The sequence below is a fragment of the Coregonus clupeaformis genome, chromosome 1 (assembly GCF_020615455.1).
Source record: "Coregonus clupeaformis isolate EN_2021a chromosome 1, ASM2061545v1, whole genome shotgun sequence".
In the NCBI taxonomy this organism is placed as follows: Eukaryota; Metazoa; Chordata; class Actinopteri; order Salmoniformes; family Salmonidae; genus Coregonus; species Coregonus clupeaformis.
In genome coordinates, this window is record NC_059192.1 from 63,856,775 (window position 1) to 63,880,466 (window position 23,692).

The 23,692-nt window shown below is 44.0% G+C and overlaps 1 protein-coding gene across 1 annotated transcript in view; it reads right to left on the bottom strand.

Moving 5' to 3' along the window:
• The window catches only part of LOC121571651 (attractin-like protein 1), a 351,689-nt gene that overhangs the window by 147,156 nt on the left and 180,841 nt on the right, over window positions 1-23,692 (bottom strand). The window contains exons 23-25 of the mRNA XM_041883244.1: window positions 16,358-16,452; window positions 16,071-16,149; window positions 14,868-15,025 (exon numbers count right to left, since the gene is read on the bottom strand). Of these exons, the coding sequence (XP_041739178.1) occupies window positions 14,868-15,025; window positions 16,071-16,149; window positions 16,358-16,452 (332 nt within the window). The remainder of the gene's footprint in view (window positions 1-14,867; window positions 15,026-16,070; window positions 16,150-16,357; window positions 16,453-23,692) is intronic.

Genomic DNA, 23,692 nt, shown 5'->3' on the forward strand with positions numbered 1-23,692 from the left:
TTAGCAACATCTGCAGGGTTCCCCGAAAACACTCTCCAAGAATAAAAAAGTCAGTAGCAGCTTTAGTGACCGCTGTGACTTGTACAAGCTCCAAACCAATGTAGGGATTACATTGTTTATATTGAGTGTGGTGAAGAGAAATACAGTGGAATCATTGAGTGGAATAAAAACATGTTTTGGCCTTTGACTGACTGTGTCCTTTATAATTCATTTGTTTGTCTGTTAATTTTAAAGTTAGACAATTCTCCTGATAAATTGAACAGTGTTTGAATGTAAACAGTTTCCCTGTCAACTAATCAATTTCACCAATCTTACATGGCAGCCTCAAGGTTTGTTCTTCATTTTAGAAAAGAGGTGAAAATAAACAGTCATATTGTTCAGATTTAAGTGCCTGTTGCAAGATCATCATTAAAATTCCTTACAAAATAATTCCTCTACATTCCGGTTTATATGTTAATGACCGTGAGTCACTTGTACCCCCAATCAACATCCATGAACTAATAGCCCATGTCTTATTATGACATCTCTCTGTTTCCCATATTTTTAAACAGGCAGCACTTAACCTGGCCTCTCCTCTTACATCCATAGGAAAGATGATCTCCTCCTGATAAGACCATCATCAGATAGAGATGCTGCTATGTTTTATGTGCCGTTTCAATTTCCCTTTTATCCAATAAAGGACACATTGTCACTCCCATCGTCGGGAGGCGAGCGGCTGTTGAGGTACACCGCACAGTGCCTGTCAGCAATTACATTATGAAAGGCATTCTACTTAATGATGTCCTCTGAGAGGCTAAATAAGTGACTCTGTGTTGGGAGAAAATCGAATCACAGACCAATCGTGTGCCCAGAGCCGGGGAAACAACATGGCCGCCTCACTGAAACCCATTTAATCAGCTGAATTAGGCCCGGCCGTGCAGGAGTCAGTGGAAAGACGGGAATCGATGAGAGGGCAGGATTCATACAGCCTTTATTTCTGTGGGGTGGCTGGGTAGGCGATTGATAGGGCCAGGACTTCACACACACAGCCTTCATTAAACAGACACTGGAGACACTCTGGAGGTGCAGGGCGGAGAGGAAATGTGCTATACATGAGCAGTTATTATTTTACAGCCCAGGGCATCAGTTTGCTGAGTATACTGAGTTCATTCTGACAGGTATATCGTCACTCACACCAAACTAACCATATAGAAGATTAGAGTAGTTCTGCTGAGAACTAATAATTGGTAATAGGGAACTCTTCTTCTGTCAAAAACGTTAAAACAGAAAATACACAGCAGTAAACGCAGCAAGGTAGCAGGTACAGTACACCGTTCAAATGATAGAAACAGATGACATGAATCTGTAGGTCAGGCAATCAGAGAGAGAAAGGGAGAAACAGAATAATAGAGAGATCGAGGGAGGCAGAGGGCGGTAGGCCTATGTCCCAATAAAATTTGCAACAAAAAATCTCAGACTGCCTTGACCAGTTGAGTTACCATCACCTGGCTCTACAAATCAGAGAGATAAAAAACAGAAAATACATTTCAGTAAAGTATGATGTCATGGTAGAAAAAACTTAGAGGGGAAGAAGGTGCAAGGTCACCGTGACAGATTCAATCTAAATCTGTTCCACAAGGACAGACGATCAGCAGCTCACTCTGCCCTCCAAACAGCCCTGAGAGCAGGGGTGAGGTCATATGGCTACAGGGGGCACACTCACACTAACGGGGGGAGGGGGGGGGGACTGGGCGCGTCCGTCATCCGGTGTAGTCTTTCCCGCCTAAGAGCGATGGGCCAGAAATACTTCCCACTACAGCTCGGCAATACATCACAGAAATAGTGTGCTAATGTATCCCATCGTCACCACTGTGATTTGTCCTCATGACTGATAATTGGAATATGAATAATACAATGTTTCATGTGAAAGGAGGTGGAGGAGGACTAGAGCACGGCATACAAACAGGAATGTGAAAACGTTTTTTTTTATTTTTTTTGAAAAACAAATATGTAGTGAAAAACATTCAAACATGTCAATATACAGTACATAAACTCAGCAAAAAAACAAATGTCCTCTCACTGTCAACTGTGTTAATTTTCAGCAAACTTAACATGTAAATATTTATATGAACATAACAAGATTCAACAACTGAGACAAACTGAACAAGTTCCACAGACATGTGACTAACAGAAATTGAATAATGTATCCCTGAACAAAGGGGGGGGTCAACATCAAAAGTAACAGTCAGTATCTGGTGTGGCCATCAGCTGCATTAAGTACTGCAGTACATCTCCTCCTCATGGACTGCACCAGATTTGCCAGTTCTTGCTGTGAGATGTTACCCCACTCTTCCACCAAGGCACCTGCAAGTTCCCAGACATTTCTGGGGGGAATGGCCCTAGCCCTCACCCTCCGATCCAACAGGTCCCAGACGTGCTCAATGGGATTGAGATCCGGGCTCTTCGCTGGCCATGGCAGAACACTGACATTCCTGTCTTGCAGGAAATCATGCACAGAACGAGCAGTATGGCTGGTGGCATTGTCATGCTGGAGGGTCATGTCAGGATGAGCCTGCAGGAAGGGTACCACATGAGGGAGGAGGATGTCTTCCCTGTAACGCACAGCGTTGAGATTGCCTGCAATGACAACAAACTCAGTCTGATGATGCTGTGACACACCGCCCCAGACCATGACGGACCCTCCACCTCCAAATCGATCCCGTTCCGGAGTACAGGCCTCGGTGTAACGCTCATTCCTTCGACGATAAACGCATATCCGACCATCACCCCTGGTGAGACAAAACCGAGACTTGTCAGTGAAGAGTACTTTTTGCCTGTCCTGTCTGGTCCAGCGACGGTGGGTTTGTGCCCATAGGCGACCTTGTTGCTGGTGATGTCTGGTGAGGACCTGCCTTACAACAGGCCTACAAGCCCTCAGTCCAGCCTCTCTCAGCCTATTGCGGACAGTCTGAGCACTGATGGAGGGATTGTGCACTCCTGGTGTAACTAGGGCAGTTGTTGTTGCCATCCTGTACCTGTTTCCCAGGTGTGATGTTCGGATGTACTGATCCTGTGCAGGTGTTGTTACACGAAGTTCTGCCACTGCGAGGACGATCAGCTGTCCATCCTGTCTCCCTGTAGTGCTGTCTTAGGCGTCTCACAGTACGGATATTGCAATTTATTTCCCTGGCCACATCTGCAGTCCTCATGCCTCCTTGCAGCATGCCTAAGGTACGTTCACGCAGATGAGCAGGGACCCTGGGCATCTTTCTTTTGGTGTTTTTCAGGGTCAGTAGAAAGGCCTCTTTAGTGTCCTAAGTTTTCATAACTGTGACCTTAATTGCCTACCATCTGTAAGCTGTTAGTGTCTTAACAACCGTTCCAAAGTTGCATGTTCATTAATTGTTTATGGTTCATTGAACAAGCATGGGAAACAGTGTTTAAACCCTTTACAATGAAGATCTGTGAAGTTATTTGGATTTTTACAGTCCTGAAAAAGGGACATTTCTTTTTTTGCTGAGTTTAGTATAAAGACAATAACAAGTATAGTACACACCCACACATATTCTACCTGTCACATCTTCCTCCAGATGTTAGTGAAGAGAAAGTGACATTGCTACACAGACATCTGTCACACTAAGCGACTTCCTATTCCCTGTGTTCAGGAGTGTTTAATTAGGAGGTTGTTTCCTTTCAAATCTGATTACGCTCTGTGAAGTGGATGTGAAAGGTATGTGTTACTCTGTGTGTAAGTATGTGCATGTGTGTGAAAGAGAGAGGGAGATCGATCGCTTAGTGGGGGAGTGTATAACAAGCCTTCGGTCATTGTAACTACTGAGACCGTTCGTCAGAGTCAGACAGAGTGTGAGTGACAGCGCTCAGGCAGTCAGGCAGTGTGTTGGACAGCACTCAGGCAGTCAGGCAGTGTGTTGGACAGCGCTCAGGCAGTCAGGCAGTGTGTTGGACAGCGCTCAGGCAGTCAGGCAGTGTGTTGGACAGCGCTCAGGCAGTCAGGCAGTGTGTTGGACAGCGCTCAGGCAGTCAGGCAGTGTGTTGGACAGCGCTCAGGCAGTCAGGCAGTGTGTTGGACAGCGCTCAGGCAGTCAGGCAGTGTGTTGGACAGCGCTCAGGCAGTCAAGCAGTGTGTTGGACAGTGCTCAGTCAGTAAGGCAGTGTTTTGGATAGCTCAGGGGGTCCTCTGGGATGTTGATTGCCCCAAAAAGCAGACCATGACCGGAGGGAGGAGGAGGACCCATCTTTACACCCAGTCTCACTGCCACAGTGAATAACATCACGTCAGGGACCAGAGCATGCGGCTACACCCGCACTGTTAACGAGGACTGAAATGGTCACGGTCAACCTAGTTTCTCCCATAATAGGAGGGGTTCAGTGGGCTTGTTTACATGCAGACTACCAATAACAATACATGTAGAAATCTTTGGAGAATAGATAAGCATACACATTTCTAAAGTATTTTAGAGACATAGACATGTCTAAGACACACACTATTTGTGGGGGAAGGTTTAGAATTGTTCATGTACAATACTTTTAGAAAACTATGATCTAAGGTTCTTAGGTAGACCGCCTCACAGAGCAAAAATTTAGCCACCCCTTCTTTCTGAAACTGTAGATGATTTCCAATCAACTGATGTGTCCCCGTATCTGCAGGAAACAAATAGAAACTCAATTCAATTCAAAGTGTGTATTATTCTGTGTGTTTCTGTGTAGGAGATAGTGAAAGAGAGAAAAAAGATAGAGAGATCAAGTAAAAGCCTTCCCGAGTGAAAGAGAAATAGAGAAAGTGAAGGAGAGGACAGGGATCATAGCCCTGGTGGCGAAAGTAACCTCTCTCTTGTCATTAGATCAGTCCAGCCGGGGAAAGCCAAGGCAACACATCTCACCAGCCTATCTCTGCCTCCATCTGACACACTCTGAAGTGGACACAGCTAGCCTGACCTGGCCTACACATCCCAGAATGAAACAATATGACTGGTCTGGAAGAGTCTTTGTATGACAATAGCTACAGAAACCTGGACATATGGTATCTAATTTTGGAATCAAAATCGAAAGAGTTTCTTCTCAAAGGATGAGTCACTCAGTCAGCTAAAAGGACAGATGTTGGTGGTGCATTTCACTGAGAGTGAGACTTCACTATATTTGATAGAAATTGTATATACATTACATACTAAACCAAACTTTAGAGCAAAACAATATATAATTAATCATTGAGACTGGCCATTAGAAATCCTCTGGACAATTCCTCATTATTACCGTGTATGTATCGGAACCCACCAAGGTCAAGAGAGCGGCAGGGTCTCGTGTTACTGATGACAATGCGTCCGACTGAGACGGCTCTATATACGGCTGTGGGATAGTGCTCATCATGATAATTAACTTCTCACGTTACCATCTCATCTGTATAGAGCTCTGATAAAAAAGCATTTATGGGAAATACATATGAGCCCCGATCAATGGACAGATGACCTAAACACATGCCGCAGGACACTCTGCAATCAACTGCTACATTCATATTGGAATACTACCAGAGCACCTTCAACATTCTGTATTTGATATTCCCCTCTGAGAATGTTTATCTGTTTGATTGTCTGTTTGGCTGCTGCATCTAAGGCCAGCTGGTGCTGCTCTGTTGTTCTCTCCCCGAAAGCTATGACATGAAAATAAGAAAATATGTAATTTACCAGAGAAGCAGTGGGGACTGGGAAAGGAATCCCAAATATGAGCTACAGAGTATGTGACAGTCCCAGAAGATATTTCAGATGTTGCAACATATGTCTAGCATATCCTATACCTCCATATATTTTTTTTTGGAATGTGTCTCAGTGTTGATTACCTAAGCATGCTATTTGCAGTCAGTCCATTCAATCAGATTTCAGCCCATTTCATCACAACATTGGATGTGACAGATATCTTAAAATATCACCTCCAAAATCTACTTCAATTTTATGGATCATAAGACTAAACCATGAATATTTTGTACGGTTGTCTCAGTTTTAAGGCAATCCTAAATAATTGATGGCAACACTACAAAACTCACGGATCATTAAAGATTATTTTTTGCCAAACACGTTTTATTATAGTTTATGCTCAATGTCCTATCAAGGCTTTATGCCTTTCTAGAGCCATTTCACATATTTATATGTTCTGTAGAGAAACATATTGTTTAAATCAGATATTGTTTTCCAACAGTCCTTTCAAGCGATCAAATCCATTGCAGGAAGTATAAAAACCACATATTTTTGGAGAGGGGAATTGTTCTCTGTGTACACATGAGAACATACAGTTATGACTATAACTACTGTTCCTTGAAGGAGGGAAACGAGGTACAGCACAGTGATGGGGATTTTAAGCGCTAGCTCCCTCTACTGTAGAACATTAGAATCACGCCTGACAAGGCCAATGAACATCGTGCCTCACCGGAAGCCCCGCCTTCCACAGGTGATAAACCCAAGGCACGGATTAATTCCTTTAAATTTCACAGCTCTTCATCGAGCCCAGAACTGGGCAGCGCGGGGCCGAACAGGTGTTGTATCTTCTTTCCCACAAAATCTCCAGGTAATTGATGTGTGGCATGCTCTGCGACACTGTCCACAACACCCGAATTGAGCTGTCCTCGCAGGATATAGCTCGACCCATGGGGGTCCCCAGCGACAACAGCCGCGGGTCCCTCCATTGAGCCAGAGCCCATAGGTATGACGAGACACCCAGAGTGACCGGTTTAGGGGTTTAGGTGGCGCGATGATGCCTCCAAGCGAGTGTCTTTCACCCACAGCTGGAAAGGTCGCAATAGCCCGAGGGGAACTACAGCTATCATAGAAGCCATCTTCCCTAATAGGCAAAAATTAGGCCAAGCAAAGCCAGAAACCGGCCACCCTCCGCAGGGACAAGAACACACGATTCTACACTGAATCTAACTCGAGACCCAGAAACAGAATGCATTGAGATGGAGTCAAACAGCTCTTCTCTTGATTCACTATGAACCCCAGACACTGAACATGGGAAACCAGCATGGATGTGTGTAACGCCACCTGCTCCCTCGACTCTGCTACCACCAGCCAATCGTCTAGGTAGTTCAATATCCTGAGCCCCAGACACCGCATAGGCGCCAATCCCACCTCCACAACTTTGGTGAAAGTGTAAGGCAAGAGGGAAAGCTCCAAAGGGAGGACCAGAAACTCGTAGGCTACAGCCTTGAAATGGAACCTCTGGAACCTCCTGTGAGGGGGATACAGTGGGGAAAAAAAGTATTTAGTCAGCCACCAATTGTGCAAGTTCTCCCACTTAAAAAGATGAGAGAGGCCTGTAATTTTCATCATAGGTACACGTCAACTATGACAGACAAAATGAGGAAAAAAAATCCAGAAAATCACATTGTAGGATTTTTTATGAATTTATTGGCATATGATGGTGGAAAATAAGTATTTGGTCAATAACAAAAGTTTCTCAATACTTTGTTATATACCCTTTGTTGGCAATGACACAGGTCAAACGTTTATGTAAGTCTTCACAAGGTTTTCACACACTGTTGCTGGTATTTTGGCCCATTCCTCCATGCAGATCTCCTCTAGAGCAGTGATGTTTTGGGGCTGTCGCTGGGCAACACAGACTTTCAACTCCCTCCAAAGATTTTCTATGGGGTTGAGATCTGGAGACTGGCTAGGCCACTCCAGGACCTTGAAATGCTTCTTACGAAGCCACTCCTTCGTTGCCCGGGCGGTGTGTTTGGGATCATTGTCATGCTGAAAGACCCAGCCACGTTTCATCTTCAATGCCCTTGCTGATGGAAGGAGGGTTTCACTCAAAATCTCACGATACATGGCCCCATTCATTCTTTCCTTTACACGGATCAGTCGTCCTGGTCCCTTTGCAGAAAAAACAGCCCCAAAGCATGATGTTTCCAACCCCATGCTTCACAGTAGGTATGGTGTTCTTTGGATGCAACTCAGCATTCTTTGTCCTCCAAACATGACGAGTTGAGTTTTTACCAAAAAAGTTATATTTTGGTTTCATCTGACCATATGACATTCTCCCAATCCTCTTCTGGATCATCCAAATGCACTTCAGACGGGCCTGGACATGTACTGGCTTAAGCAGGGGGACACGTCTCGCACTGCAGGATTTGAGTCCCTGGCGGCGTAGTGTGTTACTGATGGTTGGCTTTGTTACTTTGGTCCCAGCTCTCTGCAGGTCATTCACTAGGTCCCCCCCGTGTGGTTCTGGGATTTTTGCTCACCGTTCTTGTGATCATTTTGACCCCACGGGGTGAGATCTTGCGTGGAGCCCCAGATCGAGGGAGATTATCAGTGGTCTTGTATGTCTTCCATTTCCTAATAATTGCTCCCACAGTTGATTTCTTCAAACCAAGCTGCTTACCTATTGCAGATTCAGTCTTCCCAGCCTGGTGCAGGTCTACAATTTTGTTTTTGGTGTCCTTTGACAGCTCTTTGGTCTTGGCCATTGTGAAGTTTGGAGTGTGACTGTATGAGGTTGTGGACAGGTGTCTTTTATACTGATAACAAGTTCAAACAGGTGTCATTAATACAGGTAACGAGTGGAGGACAGAGGAACCTCTTAAAGAAGAAGTTACAGGTCTGTGAGAGCCAGAAATCTTGCTTGTTTGTAGGTGACCAAATACTTATTTTCCACCATAATTTGCAAATAAATTCATTAAAAATCCTACAATGGGATTTTCTGGAATTTTTTTTCTCAATTTGTCTGTCATAGTTGACGTGTACCTATGATGAAAATTACAGGTCTCTCTCATCTTTTTAAGTGGGAGAACTTGCACAATTGGTGGCTGACTAAATACTTTTTTTCCCCACTGTATATGGCCACATGAAAGTACACCTCCTTCAGGTCGATGGAGGTGAACCAATCTCCCGGGCACACTGACTGTAACAACAGGCAGTTCGTGATTATTCTAAATTTGTAGACCCTGAAGTGCTTGTTTAGGGCACGGAGGTCTAAAAAGGGACGCAAAGTCCCGCCCTTTCTGGGAACCAGGAAATACCGTCTGTACCAGCCGTCCTGGCCCTCTGACATAGGAACCACTCTGACAATAACGTGGGGCACCCACAACAAATTGTTGCCTATACCCTGACGTCACTGTTCGCATAATCCAGGGCGACACTGCGCATGCATGCCATTGGTCGACACAGAAAGCGAGTCTCCCGAAAAGTGCCATCTGAAGGGGCGGAACGCCACATTCGTTTCCGCCATTCTTGTCAGTGTCTGACTATGGGAAGGGACTATTTTTATTCAGCTCACATGTGGAGGCCACAACCCTTGACACCTGTGCCTGAAGCCCGGTACACTCTGGATTCGAGGGCTTCGGCTACCAGTGACGCACCCCAATTGGCCGTGCCACTAGGGGGTACTGTTATCACAGCGAACATCTGGGTAGTGGGGCAAGGGGGGACCCCAGCCCGTGCCACCTCCCCTCTCATCGCACTAGATCGCGGGGGCTGCACGTATTTAAAAAAAAAACTTTATCATGGAGGTTATCATGCCCACCAGTCATAGGTACCAGTGACACCGCACCTTATAACCCAGCTGGAAAAGGGGGGAGGGGTGCCCCCCCCTTGTGGACAGAGAGCACCTGGGGAATACATTGTGCTTCCATGATACTGTATAGCCCTCCTGAAGCCCGGCCCTTTTATGGGCACAGGAGCTCTAGCAATGGCCGACGTAGTACACCGGTCAGCCATAGCCAAACACAGAGGCACTGTTGTCACAATACCGTTTGCTAGTCGACGTCAGCCATGTGGCTTCTCAGTCTTGCTAAGCCAGTAGCCAGCTATCTGGCATTATCCCCGTGGGCCAGCACTAGCCAAGCCCGCTGCCAGCACAGAGCTAGCCGAAGAAAACCGTGTGGTGTTTTCCTTCTGTCTTTAGAATCTCTTGACCGCAGCATGGTTTAGAATAATCAAGAGACTGAACGCTACGTGTGCTAAACGAGAGAGCTACACAAACAATTCCACCATGGGAGGCAGGAATTGCCAGTGGCAGTAAGCTAGCTAGCTCGCCTTGACAAGTCAGCTAACCTGACTACCACGCAATGCAGCGCTGTTAAGCTAGCCTGTTCACGTCCACATAACACCGGATCATCAACCAAGTCTGGGAAGAGAGGTAAACTGGGCTTGACCGAGGCAGTCACAGGCGGCAGGGAGTGCCCACCGACACGGCTGCCCTCTCCCTTCAAGTCGCCCCCCTTAGCCGGCGACAGAGAGCACAACAACTGGGTTAAGCTAGGGCAGCTTTCACATGCTTCAGCCCAGGCAGACAATACATTTTATCTGACAACGCCACAATTCATCCCCGGGTCATGTAACTCAGACCCAGCAGTGGTATGGGCACCTGTGAGAGGAAGCCATAAGATTCCCACACGTTTGCCAAGGGAACATGCGTGCACAATGGACTAGGGGAACAGTGTCAGCCGCGGGCAAGCCACTGTTACTGGCACTGTCCTTTCTTCCTGCACACAAGATGACCCGAGCGGGTACAGCCGTAGCATGCACCACACCGAGACATACCAGACAGCACAATGTCAGCATCTTTTAATTTATATTGGCATGGTCTTGAACCCGAACCCGGCTTGTTAGCCTTCGTCGTTTTTGGTTGCATTAGCCATCTTACTCAGCCTGTGAGCCAGGCTAAGCAGGCAGAAGAATAACTAACAGATTCAGTAGGAAAATCACAAAACCAGTTACCAAGCTTTAACACACACCATCCAGAAGGATGAGCATGCCCTCCTTAAGTGAGACAGTTAAGTTGGAGTAAAGCCTGTTGGATTCTGCGTTCCCATGTTTATTTTAAAGAATGCGTGAAATTGTTCTGCTCAACTCGAGGTGAAGAGCAGAAGAATTGAAGGAATTAATCTGTTCATTGGCCTTGTCAGGCGTGATTCTAATGTTCTTCAGCAGAGGGCGCTAGCGAGCAAACTCCCCATAGCTGTGTTGTACCGAGTTGACCAACTGAAAGGGTACAACACGGTACAACACAATAGGCTTTCCAAAAGTACACAATTATCCATTTAATAGATTTGATCAAATAATTCCTCTATACTCACAACTGAGACGTTGTAATTTTTAGTCATTTTACATTTTAGTCATTTTAGCAGACGCTCTTATCCAGAGCGACTTACAGTTAGTGAATCCTTTTTTTTTTTTTATACTGGCCCCCCGTGGGAATCGAACCCACAACCCTGGCGTTGCAAACGCCATGCTCTATCAACTGAGCTACATCCCTGTATGCATTTATTTGGTCGAAGATTCTAATTGTCTTCCTAGGAAGTGTAACATGCTATCACAAGATCAATATGCATTTTCTCTTAATTTAGACAAACAGCAATTCATAATACAAACTACGTATAGCGGTAGTGTGTACTCTGTGTTGCTTAACCATTGCTATAGGAACAGAAGGGTACTAAGAGTCCTGCTGTGTCTGCAATCAGCAAGGCTTTCAGTTGTTCACATTATTCCGGTTCTATTCAATCCTATTAAATCTCATTAAATACAATTTCTTAATATTCCTATGGAACCCTGTCTCATGACAGAGAGTAAATTGTGTTTGCTGGGGAATTAACATTCCAAATAATTCCCAGTCAAGACAGGCCTATTACACTATTGGAAACAGTCACCCCCTGACAAACCATTCAAGCATGCAAATACACTAACGTTCAAAGGTTTGGGGTCACTTAGAAATGTCCTTATTTTCCATGAAAACATACATGAAATGAGTTTGAATAGGAAATATAGCAAAATTAATAGGAAATGTAGTCATTGACAAGGTTAGAAATAATGATTTTTCATTGAAATAATAATTGTGTCCTTCAAACTTTGCTTTAGTCAAAGAATCCTCCATTTGCAGCAATTACAGCCTTGCAGACCTTTGGCATTCTAGTTGTCAATTTGTTGAGGTAATCTGAAGAGATTTCACCCCATGCTTCCTGAAGCACATTCCACAAGTTGGATTGGCTTGATGGGCACTTCTTACATACCATACGGTAAAGCTGCTCCCACAACAGCTCAATAGGGTTGAGATCTGGTGACTGTGCTGGCCACTCCATTATAGACAGAATACCAGCTGACTGCTTCTTCCCTAAATAGTTATTGCATTGTTTGAAGCTGTGCTTTGGGTCATTGTCCTGTTGTAGGAGGAAATTGGTTCCAATCAAGCACCGTCCACAGGGTACGGCATGGCGTTGCAAAATGGAGTGATAGCCTTCCTTCTTCAAGATCCCTTTTACCCTGTACAAATCTCCCACTTTATCACCACCAAAGCACCCCCAGACCATCACATTTCCTCCACCATGCTTGACAGATGGCATCAAGCACTCCTCCAGCATATTTTCATTTGGTCTGCATCTCACAAATGTTCTTCTTTGTGATCCAAACACCTCAAACTTTGATTTGTCTGTCCATAACACTTTTTTCCAATCTTCCTCTGTCCAGTGTCTGTGTTATTTTGCCCATCTTCATCTTTTATTTTTATTGGCCAGTCTGAGATATGGCTTTTTCTTTGCAACTCTGCCTAGAAGGTCAGCATCCCGGAGTCGCCTCTTCACTGTTGACGTTGAGACTGGTGTTTTGCGGGTACTATTTAATGAAGCTGCCAGTTGAGGACCTGTGAGGCGTCTGTTTCTCAAACTAGACACTCTAATGTACAGTGGGGAAAAAAAGTATTTAGTCAGCCACCAATTGTGCAAGTTCTCCCACTTAAAAAGATGAGAGAGGCCTGTAATTTTCATCATAGGTACACGTCAACTATGACAGACAAATTGAGAAAGAAAAATCCAGAAAATCACATTGTAGGATTTTTAATGAATTTATTTGCAAATTATGGTGGAAAATAAGTATTTGGTCACCTACAAACGAGCAAGATTTCTGACTCTCACAGACCTGTAACTTCTTCTTTAAGAGGCTCCTCTGTCCTCCACTCGTTACCTGTATTAATGGCACCTGTTTGAACTTGTTATCAGTATAAAGACACCTGTCCACAACCTCAAACAGTCACACTCCAAACTCCACTATGGCCAAGACCAAAGAGCTGTCAAAGGACACCAGAAACAAAATTGTAGACCTGCACCAGGCTGGGAAGACTGAATCTGCAATAGTTAAGCAGCTTGGTTTGAAGAAATCAACTGTGGGAGCAATTATTAGGAAATGGAAGACATACAAGACCACTGATAATCTCCCCTCGATCTGGGGCTCCACGCAAGATCTCACCCCGTGGGGTCAAAATGATCACAAGAACGGTGAGCAAAAATCCCAGAACCACACGGGGGGACCTAGTGAATGACCTGCAGAGAGCTGGGACCAAAGTAACAAAGCCTACCATCAGTAACACACTACTCAAATCCTGCAGTGCCAGACGTGTCCCCCTGCTTAAAACAGTACATGTCCAGGCCCGTCTGAAGTTTGCTAGAGTGCATTTGGATGATCCAGAAGAGGATTGGGAGAATGTCATATGGTCAGATGAAACCAAAATATAACTTTTTGGTAAAAACTCAACTCGTCGTGTTTGGAGGACAAAGAATGCTGAGTTTCATTCAAAGAACACCATACCTACTGTGAAGCATGGGGGTGGAAACATCATGCTTTGGGGCTGTTTTTCTGCAAAGGGACCAGGACGACTGATCCGTGTAAAGGAAAGAATGAAAGGGGCCATGTATCATGAGATTTTGAGTGAAAACCTCCTTCCATCAGCAAGGGCATTGAAGATGAAACGTGGCTGGGTCTTTCAGCATGACAATGATCCCAAACACAGCGCCCGGGCAACGAAGGAGTGGCTTCGTAAGAAGCATTTCAAGGTCCTGGAGTGGCCTAGCCAGTCTCCAGATCTCAACCCCATAGGAAATCTTTGGAGGGAGTTGAAAGTCTGTGTTGCCCAGCGACAGCCCCAAAACATCACTGCTCTAGAGGAGATCTGCATGGAGGAATGGGCCAAAATACCAGCAACAGTGTGTGAAAACCTTGTGAAGACTTACAGAAAACGTTTGACCTGTGTCATTGCCAACAAAGGGTATATAACAAAGTATTGAGAAACTTTTGTTATTGACCAAATACTTATTTTCCACCATAATTTGCAAATAAATTCATAAAAAATCCTACAATGTGATTTTCTGGAATGTTTTTTCTCATTTTGTCTGTCATAGTTGACATGTATCTATGATGAAAATTACAGGCCTCTCTCATCTTTTTAAGTGGGAGAACTTGCACAATTGGTGGCTGACTAAATACTTTTTTTCCCCACTGTATTTGTCCTCTTGCTCAGTTGTGCACCGGGGCCTCCCACTCCTCTTTCTATTCTGGTTAGAGCCAGTTTTGCGCTGTTCTATGAAGGGAGTAATACACAGCGTTGTACGAGATCTTCAGGTTCTTGGCAAATTCTCGCATGGAATAGCCTTCATTCCTCAGAACAAGAATAGACTGACGAGTTTCAGAAGAAAGTTATTTGTTTCAGTTTTCAGCTATGCTAACATAATTGCAAAAGGGTTTTCTAATGATCAATTAGCCTTTTAAAATGATAAACTTGGATAGCAAACACAACATGCTATTGGAACACAGGACTGATGGTTGCTGATAATGGGCCTCTGTACGCCTATGTAGATATTCCATTAAAAATCAGCCGTTTCCAGCTACAATAGCCATTTACAACATTAACAATGTCTACACTGTATTTCTGATCAATTTGATGTTATTTTAATGGACAAGAAAATTACTTTTCTTTCAAAAACAAGGAAAATTATAAGTGACCCCAAACTTTTGAACGGTAGTGTATATATATTGTTAAACCTAATTTAATGTATCTCCCTGGGTGGGGATGTAACGTAGTTGTGGTTTGTGAGATCACTACTGACAGAACCTCACCTGGATCTTGATTGGCCAGGAGAAGTTGCTGACGTAGACATAGAAGGTGATGTTGGAGTTGACCCGGAAGTTGAACTTCTCACAGGAGAAGCTGTCTCTGTGTTCCTGGATATTGGTCTTGGACACAATGGGCACCTCTTCGCCAGAGATGGTGCCAGCTGGGGGTGAGAGGTGGGTCATAGTGTGAGTCGTCATGGGAATTGATACTGAGAGGATAATACAGTTGGTGATGGTCAAGCACACATATAGGTACAGAGGGCATAGGTACTGCTGTGACAGTTGCGCCAGTCAAACAAAACCAAGTTTTGTGATGACAGTCGAGAGAGAACACAGAAACAGGTAGCCAGGCTATTGACAGTGATGTTTTAGAAGACAGATGCACAGATTCTAGCAGTGATAGTGGGTGTAACCTGTCAACACACATGTAACTCCCAGCCAGAGACATGATCTGTTCAAATAAAGCTTTAAAAAATGGAAGGAAAGTGGATTTCTACTTTCCTTTAAAAAAAAGATACATGCATGTATATTTTAAGTGGTCCAAATTGAAGACGTCATCAAGAATACTGCATTAATAGGCCAGACTTTGGGACGGCTTAAATAAAAGATTACCCCATCCACTTTATTAGTGCCATAACACAGGCTCACTGTAATTGTTCTGCACATATATTCAAGCCCTGAAGTTTCCTCTCAAATGAAGTTTAAAAAAAAGAAAGAGATTCTGGGCCGTTAACACGGGAACAGTCTGGGCAAGGTTTTATCTTAATTGAAATCACACAAAAACACTTCAAAAATCCCCCAATGCCATAATTAAAAATATCTCCACAACATTTTTCAAGAGGGGCATTCCTCTACAGACATTCTTGTCTAATGAGAGACACTGAGTAGAACAACAAAGGCACCATTCCCTCTGGGTAAGATGACAAATAGAGTGAGATTTCGTACATCAGAGATTGTACATTTTATTTTTACCATCCCAGGTGAAAAGTACAGTATAACAATGTCCTACAATTGATTATGTAGTGCAGGGGGTGTACATTGTGTGATGCTGAATGGGTTATATCTGCCATTGTGAATATAGCTAGGTGGTCAGTCAGAATCAAATGAGATGGAAGACCCCGACATGTTGTCAAACAGTCAATTAAACATTTACAATAGTGCATACCGATCCAAACTACGGCAAAATGATCAGCCAAAACAAGTTACCTGTTGATCCAATAGACCAGGTGATGTTGAGGTTGAAGTTGTTGGATGCATTGATCGACATGTCCAGGTTTTTGTTGCTCTGTAAAATATGACCACAAAACGAGGTCGAACACATGTATTCCAAACCAACATTATGATGACTTGGAATAATACTTATGTGGGTTTTCTCTTCTTTACATAATATATGCATGATATACATGTTAGATGCACAAAATATATAATAGAAAGGCTACATGAGACCGTCCCTCTGGCCCATCGATGACTGAGGCCTCAGTGTGGTGACTGACCTGTTCAGGAGTGGCCATGAAGTTGATGGCGGTGTAGTGGTGGTCATCCTCCTGGAGAAGGCTGAAGGTGAACTGATAGTCAATCAGCAGGTTGTCTACAGGCACATAGAGACAAACAGAAGATCAGGGATGTATTCTTAAAGTGCAGGGACACACAGTCAGAAGAACCACAAGTCAGAACAACTCCAGTTGGAAGAGTTGCCCAAGAATCAGACCACAACAAGTGCAAGTGACTACCTTCATTTTCATATCAATAATGTAGTATTTCAATCAGCACAAGCTGTACTAGGAAACAAGAGTAGACGAAAATCAATATGACATGGGTGGACGGCTAATAGAAGACATTCACTGGGATTCAATGCCCGTTGTATTTTTATAAATGTTTCTCCTACTCAATGACATGCCCTCATTGTCTGAGCCACAATGGGCTGTAAGGCTGGGATTTGGAACATTTAAAAACTGGACCTCAGCAGGACTTAAGGAAGGTCACCTTGTCTGATTACATTCAGAAGACAGCCCTTGATTCGAAGGGTACTGTCTAGGAGGAGCCCTGTGGGAGACAGTCTCTATTGGATTGTCAATATGCTCAGCAGGACGGTTCACTAACCCCTTCAGATCACTGTTATTAACTCTTCAGGGGAGTTCAAGTTCCACCAGGGGTGCACAACTGAACTCCAGTCCTCAAGTGGTTGCAGGGCCTGCTGGTTTTCTTTTTTGCCTTTTGATCAGACATAGGCCAGGAATATGCACACTCTGGGCATTCAATGATACAGTTGAAGTTGGAAGTTTACATACACTTAGGTTGGAGTCATTAAAACTCGTTTTTCAACCACTCCACAGATTTCATGTTAACAAACTATAGTTTTGGCAAGTCAGTTAGGACATCTACTTTGTGCATGACACAAGTCATTTTTCCAACAAATGTTTACAGACAGATTATTTCACTTATAATTCACTGTATCACAATTCAAGTGGGTCAGAAGTTTACATACACTAAGTTGACTGTGCCTTTAAACAGCTTGGAAAATTCCAGAAAATGATGTCATGGCTTTAGAAGCTTCTGATAGGCTAATTGACATCATATGAGTCAATTGGAGGTGTACCTGTGGATGTATTTCAAGGCCTACCTTCAAACTCAGTGCCTCTTTGCTTGACATCATGGGAAAATCAAAAGAAATCAGCCAAGACCTCAAAAAAGAAATTGTAGACCTCCACAAGTCTGGTTCATCCTTGGGAGCAATTTCCAAACACCTGAAGGTACCACGTTCATCTGTACAAACAATAGTATGCAAGTTAAACACCATGGGACCACGCAGCCGTCATACCGCTCAGGAAGGAGACGCGTTCTGTCTCCTAGAGATGAACGTACTTTGGTGCGAAAAATGCAAATCACTCCCAAAACAACAGCAAAGGACCTTGTGAAGATGCTGGAGGAAACAGGTACAAAGGTATCTATATCCACAGTAAAACGAGTCATATATCGACATAACCTGAAATGCCGCTCAGCAAGGAAGAAGACACTGCTCCAAAACCGCCATAAAAAAGCCAGACTACGGTTTGCAACTGCACATGGGGACAAAGATCATACTTTTTGGAGAAATGTCCTCTGATCTGATGAAACAAAAATATAATTGTTTGGCCATAATGACCTTCATTATGTTTGGAGGAAAAACAGGGACGGCTTGCAAGCCGAAGAACACCATCCCAACCGCGAAGCACAGGGGTGGCAGCATCATGCTGTGGGGGTGCTTTCCTGCAGGAGGGACTGGTGCACCTCACAAAATAGATGGCATCATGAGGAAGGAAAATTATGTGGATATATTGAAGCAACATCTCAAGACATCAGTCAGGAAGTTAAAGCTTGGTCGCAAATGGGTCTTCCAAATGGACAATGACCCCCAGCATACTTCCAAAGTTCTGGCAAAATGGCTTAAGGACATCAAAGTCAAGGCATTGGAGTGGCCATCACAAAGCCCTGACCTCCTATAGAAAATGTGTGGGCAGAACTGAAAAAACATGTGCGAGCAAGGAGGCCTACAAACCTGACTCAGTTACACCAGCTCTGTCAGGAGGAATGGGCCAAAATTCACCCAACCTATTGTGGGAAGCTTGTGGAAGACTACCCAAAACATTTGACCCAAGTTAAACAATTTAAAGGCAATGCTACCAAATACAAATTGAGTGTATGCAAACTTCTGACCCACTGGGAACGTGATGAAATAAATAAAAGCTGAAATAAATCATTCTCTCTACTATTATTCTGACATTTCACATTCTTAAAATAAAGTGGTGATCCTAACTGACCTAAGACAGGGAATTATTATTAGGATTAAATGTCAGGAATTGTGAAGAACTGAGTTTAAATCTATTTGGCTAAGATGTATGTAAACTTCCGACTTCAACTGTATGAACTCATCAATTCAGTGCCAGGGATCATTTGAAAACACAGGGATACGGTCCTTGTAGACTGGAGTTGTGCATCCTGCGAGGCCTATACACACAATGGCCATCACAACCAAACCCCACTCACTAAGAGAGAAATTACATCTTCATAGCCAAATCAAATCAAATCAAATGTTATTTGCCACATGCGCCGAATACAACAGGTGTAGACATTACCGTGAAATGCTTACTTACAGCCCTTAACCAACAATGCATTTATTTTTTTATAAAAATTAAAATAAAACAACAACAACAAAAAAGAAGAGCAGCAGTAAAATAAAAAACAGTAGGAAGGCTATATACAGGGGGGTACCGGTGCAGAGTCAATGTGTGGGGGCACCGACTAGTTGAGGTAGTTGAGGTAATATGTACATGTGGGTAGAGTTAAAGTGACTATGCATAAATAATTAACAGAGTAGCAGCAGTGTAAAAAGATGGGGTGGGGGTGGGGGGGCAGTGCAAATAGTCCAGGTAGCCATGATTAGCTGTTCAGGAGTCTTATGGCTTGGGGGTAGAAGCTGTTGAGAAGCCTTTTGGACCTAGACTTGGCGCTCCGGTACCGCTTGCCGTGCGGTAGCAGAGAGAACAGTCTATGACTAGGGTGGCTGGAGTCTTTGACCATTTTGAGGGCCTTCCTCTGACACCGCCTGGTATAGAGGTCCTGGATGGCAGGAAGCTTGACCCCAGTGATGTACTGGGCCGTACGCACTACCCTCTGTAGTACCTTGCGGTCGGAGGCCGAGCAGTTGCCATACCAGGCGGTGATGCAACCAGTCAGGATGCTCTCAATGGTGCAGCTGTATAACTTTTTGAGGATCTGAGGACCCATGCCAAATATTTTCAGTCTCCTGAGGGGGAATAGGCTTTGTCGTGCCCTCTTCACGACTGTCTTGGTGTGTTTGGACCATGAGAGTTCGTTGGTGATGTGGACACCAAGGAACTTGAAGCTCTCAACCTGTTCCACTACAGCCCCATCGATGAGAATGGGGGCGTGCTCAGTCCTCTTTTTTTTCCTGTAGTCCACAATCATCTCCTTTGTCTTGGTCACGTTGAGGGAGAGGTTGTTATCCTTGCACCACACGGCCAGGTCTCTGACCTCCTCCCTATAGGCTGTCTCATCGTTGTCGGTGATCAGGCCTACCACTGTTGTGTCGGCGGCAAACATAATGATGGTGTTGGAGTTGTGTCTGGCCACGCAGTCATGGGTGAACAGGGACTACAGGAGGGGACTGAGCACGCACCCCTGAGGGGCCCCCGTGTTGAGGATCAGCATGGCAAATGTGTTGTTACCTACCCTTACCACCTGGGGGCGGCCCGTCAGGAAGTCCAGGATCCAGTTGCAGAGGGAGGTGTTTAGTCCCAGGATCCTTAGCTTAGTGATGAGCTTTGAGGGCACTATGGTGTTGAACGCTGAGCTGTAGTCAATGAATAGCAGTCTCACGTAGGTGTTCCTCTTGTCCAGGTGGGAAAGGGCAGTGTGGAGTGCAATAGAGAATGCATCATCTGTGGATCTGTTGCGGCAGTATGCAAATTGGAGTGGGTCTAGGGTTTCTGGGATAATGGTGTTGATGTGAGCCATGACCAGCCTTTCAAAGCACTTCATGGCTACAGACGTCAGTGCTACGGGTCGGTAGTCATTTAGGCAGGTTATATTAGTGTCCTTGGGCACGAGAACTATGGTGGTCTGCTTGAAACATGTTGGTATTACAGACTCAGTCAGGGACATGTTGAAAATGTCAGTGAAGACACTTGCCAGTTGGTCAACACATGCTCGGAGTACACGTCCTGGTAATCCGTCTGGCCCTGTGGCCTTGTAAATGTTGACCTGCTTAAAAGTCTTACTCATATCGGCTACGGAGAGCGTGATCATCCGGAACAGCTGGTGCTCTCATGCATGCTTCAGTGTTGTTTGCCTCGAAGCGAGCATAGAAGTGGTTTAGCTCGTCTGGTAGGCTTGTGTCACTGGGCAGCTCGCGGCTGTGCTTCCCTTTGTAGTCTGTAATAGTTTTCAAGCCCTGCCACATCCGACAAGCGTCAGAGCCAGTGTAGTACGATGACAGCTGAATGCACTACATGTCTGTCTCAGAAGCTCACACTGTGCCATTCACTCCCCCATTTCACGGCTTCTATGAACTGCTGTTTATCAGCCATTAATTTTTACACATGAGAAGAACAAACAATTGTTTGTCATCATTCTAACTTAACAAAAAGACACTCCTGCTGTGTTCAGAGAGGACTTAATTTGACTTCTTTTCAGAACGCACATTTCAAGCCTTAGCGAGACGAAAGGAAATTATGTTAGACAAATAGTTGTGTTTTGTTTAGTCACCACGCCGAATTAAAGGAATTAGCAGATATCAGATCAAAGCCAATGCGTGTCTCTCTCTCCCTCCCGCTCCGGGCACACACGTTGGTGTGTGTTGTTTATCCCATAAGGGTCTTTAGTAAACTTCAAACAGTTCCACATGCTCTGTAAAGAGGACACATAAGTGCAGGGAAATAGACATTGTGAGGTTTCTAGGGTGTTTGGTACCAGTGTATGGTGCTTATTAATGTACAGTATACTTAGACCACTGGGGCCGAGCTCCCTGCCATCCAGGACCTCTATATCAGGAAGGCCAGTAAAATTGTTAAAGACTCCTGCCACCCAAGCCGTAGAGTGTTCTCTCTGCTTCCTCACGGCAAGTGGTACCGGAGCTTCAAGTCTGACACCAACAGGCATAAGACTGTTAAATAGCTAGCCCCCCGGGGCTACACGGACTATTTGCATTGACCCTTGTATTTTATTTTTGCACCGTCTCTATGCACACTCACTCACACATACACACATGTCATTTGCTCACACACACATAAAAAATGCAAACACATTTATACTGACTCTACACACACGCAAACACACACACTCACATACAATCATAATTTACGCTGCTGCTACTCTAGTTATCATATAACCTTATGCCTAGTCACCTTACCCCTATACATATCTACCTATATCACTCCAGTATCCCTGCACATTGTAAATATGGTACTGGAACTGACCCTGTATATAGCTTACTTACATTCTTGTGTTCTTCTTATTTCTATTTCTTATGTGGTTTTGTTCTACTTTACTTTATATTATAGTTCTACATTGATATATTAATTACTGAACTGTTGGGATAAGAGCTTGCAAGAAAGGCATCTCACTGTACTGTTGCACGTGACATTAAAACTTGAAACTTGTTTCTGCAGTAATGAGGAGTGTGTGTGTGCGTGTGTCTGTGTCTGTTTGTGTCTGTTTGTGTGTGTGTGTGTGTGTGTGTGTGTGTGTGTGTGTGTGTGTGTGTGTGTGTGTGTGTGTGTGTGTGTGTGTGTGTGTGTGTGTGTGTGTGTGTGTGTGTGTGTGTGTGAGAGTGCGTGTGTGTGTGTGTTTTCAAGAATACATTTTTGAGTTCACAGAGAAGACAATGACATTATGCAAAGTGGAAAACTTGTCAAGTTGCACAATTATTTTCAACATGTTTCAATATGTTAGATTTCATGCCTGATTTCATGGCCCAACGGGGGCCAGTATACAAAATAATGTATTCACTAACTGTAAGTCGCTCTGGATAAGAGCGTCTGCTAAATGACGTAAATGTAAAATGTACATGTAATATTTGCCACTGTGGTGCAAAAGCTCAGAGTGCAAATTAAAATTCTCATCAGAGAAATGTAATCTAAATGTTCATTGGGCACACATTTGACCTTACAAAGATAATTAAATAAGGCAATGTAAGCATCAAATGAGCTACACAAGACAAAAGTTTTCATAGACGACTCATGGTATTAGCATAATGTGTAACTTTATTCAGAATCTAAAAGAAAGAACAAAATCTCACCTGTAAAGTAATTTCATATTCAGAAGCCTGCATCCAATAAGTTGAAACAAACATGATGCCCTATTCAACATCAGCTATACAGGATCCACTTGGAGATTTCATTTAGTGCCTGTTACCATTCATTACCTTGCATTTGAAACACTTTCTTCAAAGACAAATAACTACATGTACAGCATATTAGTACACGGGGAAAGCAATTTGTTTAAAAATAATATCATAAAAAGGTAAAAATCACAGAAAAATGCATTTTCAAAAATAACACCAATAACCAGGTTTCCATCCAACCTTTTTATGCAAGTAAAGAACATGTCGGATAAAAAATGTCAAGACAGGCCTAACGGAAACATCAAATTTGTTGGTAAACTTTCCAAATGTCGACAAAACTAAATACGCTAGACAAGGTGGGTCCTTTTTGTGCAGGTTAGCGTTTTTTGTCATGAATCTTGTTCTGGAGGCAGCTCTACAGAGTGATCACTAGATGGCAAAGCATGGAAACCTAGCTATTGAGACTTTACACTCAGGACACTGGCTCAGAAGAAGAGGTGTCCTTGATTATTCTGGGCCCCCAGGTAAAGTGACACCTATAATGATGGAGGTATCTTCTGTAAAGTAGCTATGAATATGTGCTTGTCTGATGGTAATACTCAGCTTGTCTGATGGTACTACTCAGCTGTCTGAGCCAACTGCCTGACTGATAATGTTCAGACATCTATTGTACAATTCAGTTGTCTGCTCAGTATTACTAACATTAATTCAAATGGAGATAATTCCCTCAGTCGGACAGACACTCTTCGTGACAACACCGAGGTAAAATACCATAGTCTACATAGCCAGTCTACAATTAGCAAGTAGAGACTATCAGCACAGAAAAGCCTCCGTGCTTGGGTCTGGGGAGAGTATCTCTCACTGTATCTATCTGACACTGGTTAGGCGTCTGCGCAGAGTGCCTGTCAGATAGTGTTTAGTGCAGACCGCCTGATCCTCTCATGATAAGGGGCTTGAGGGTTGAGGCTGGTAATGGTGGGTGGCGGGT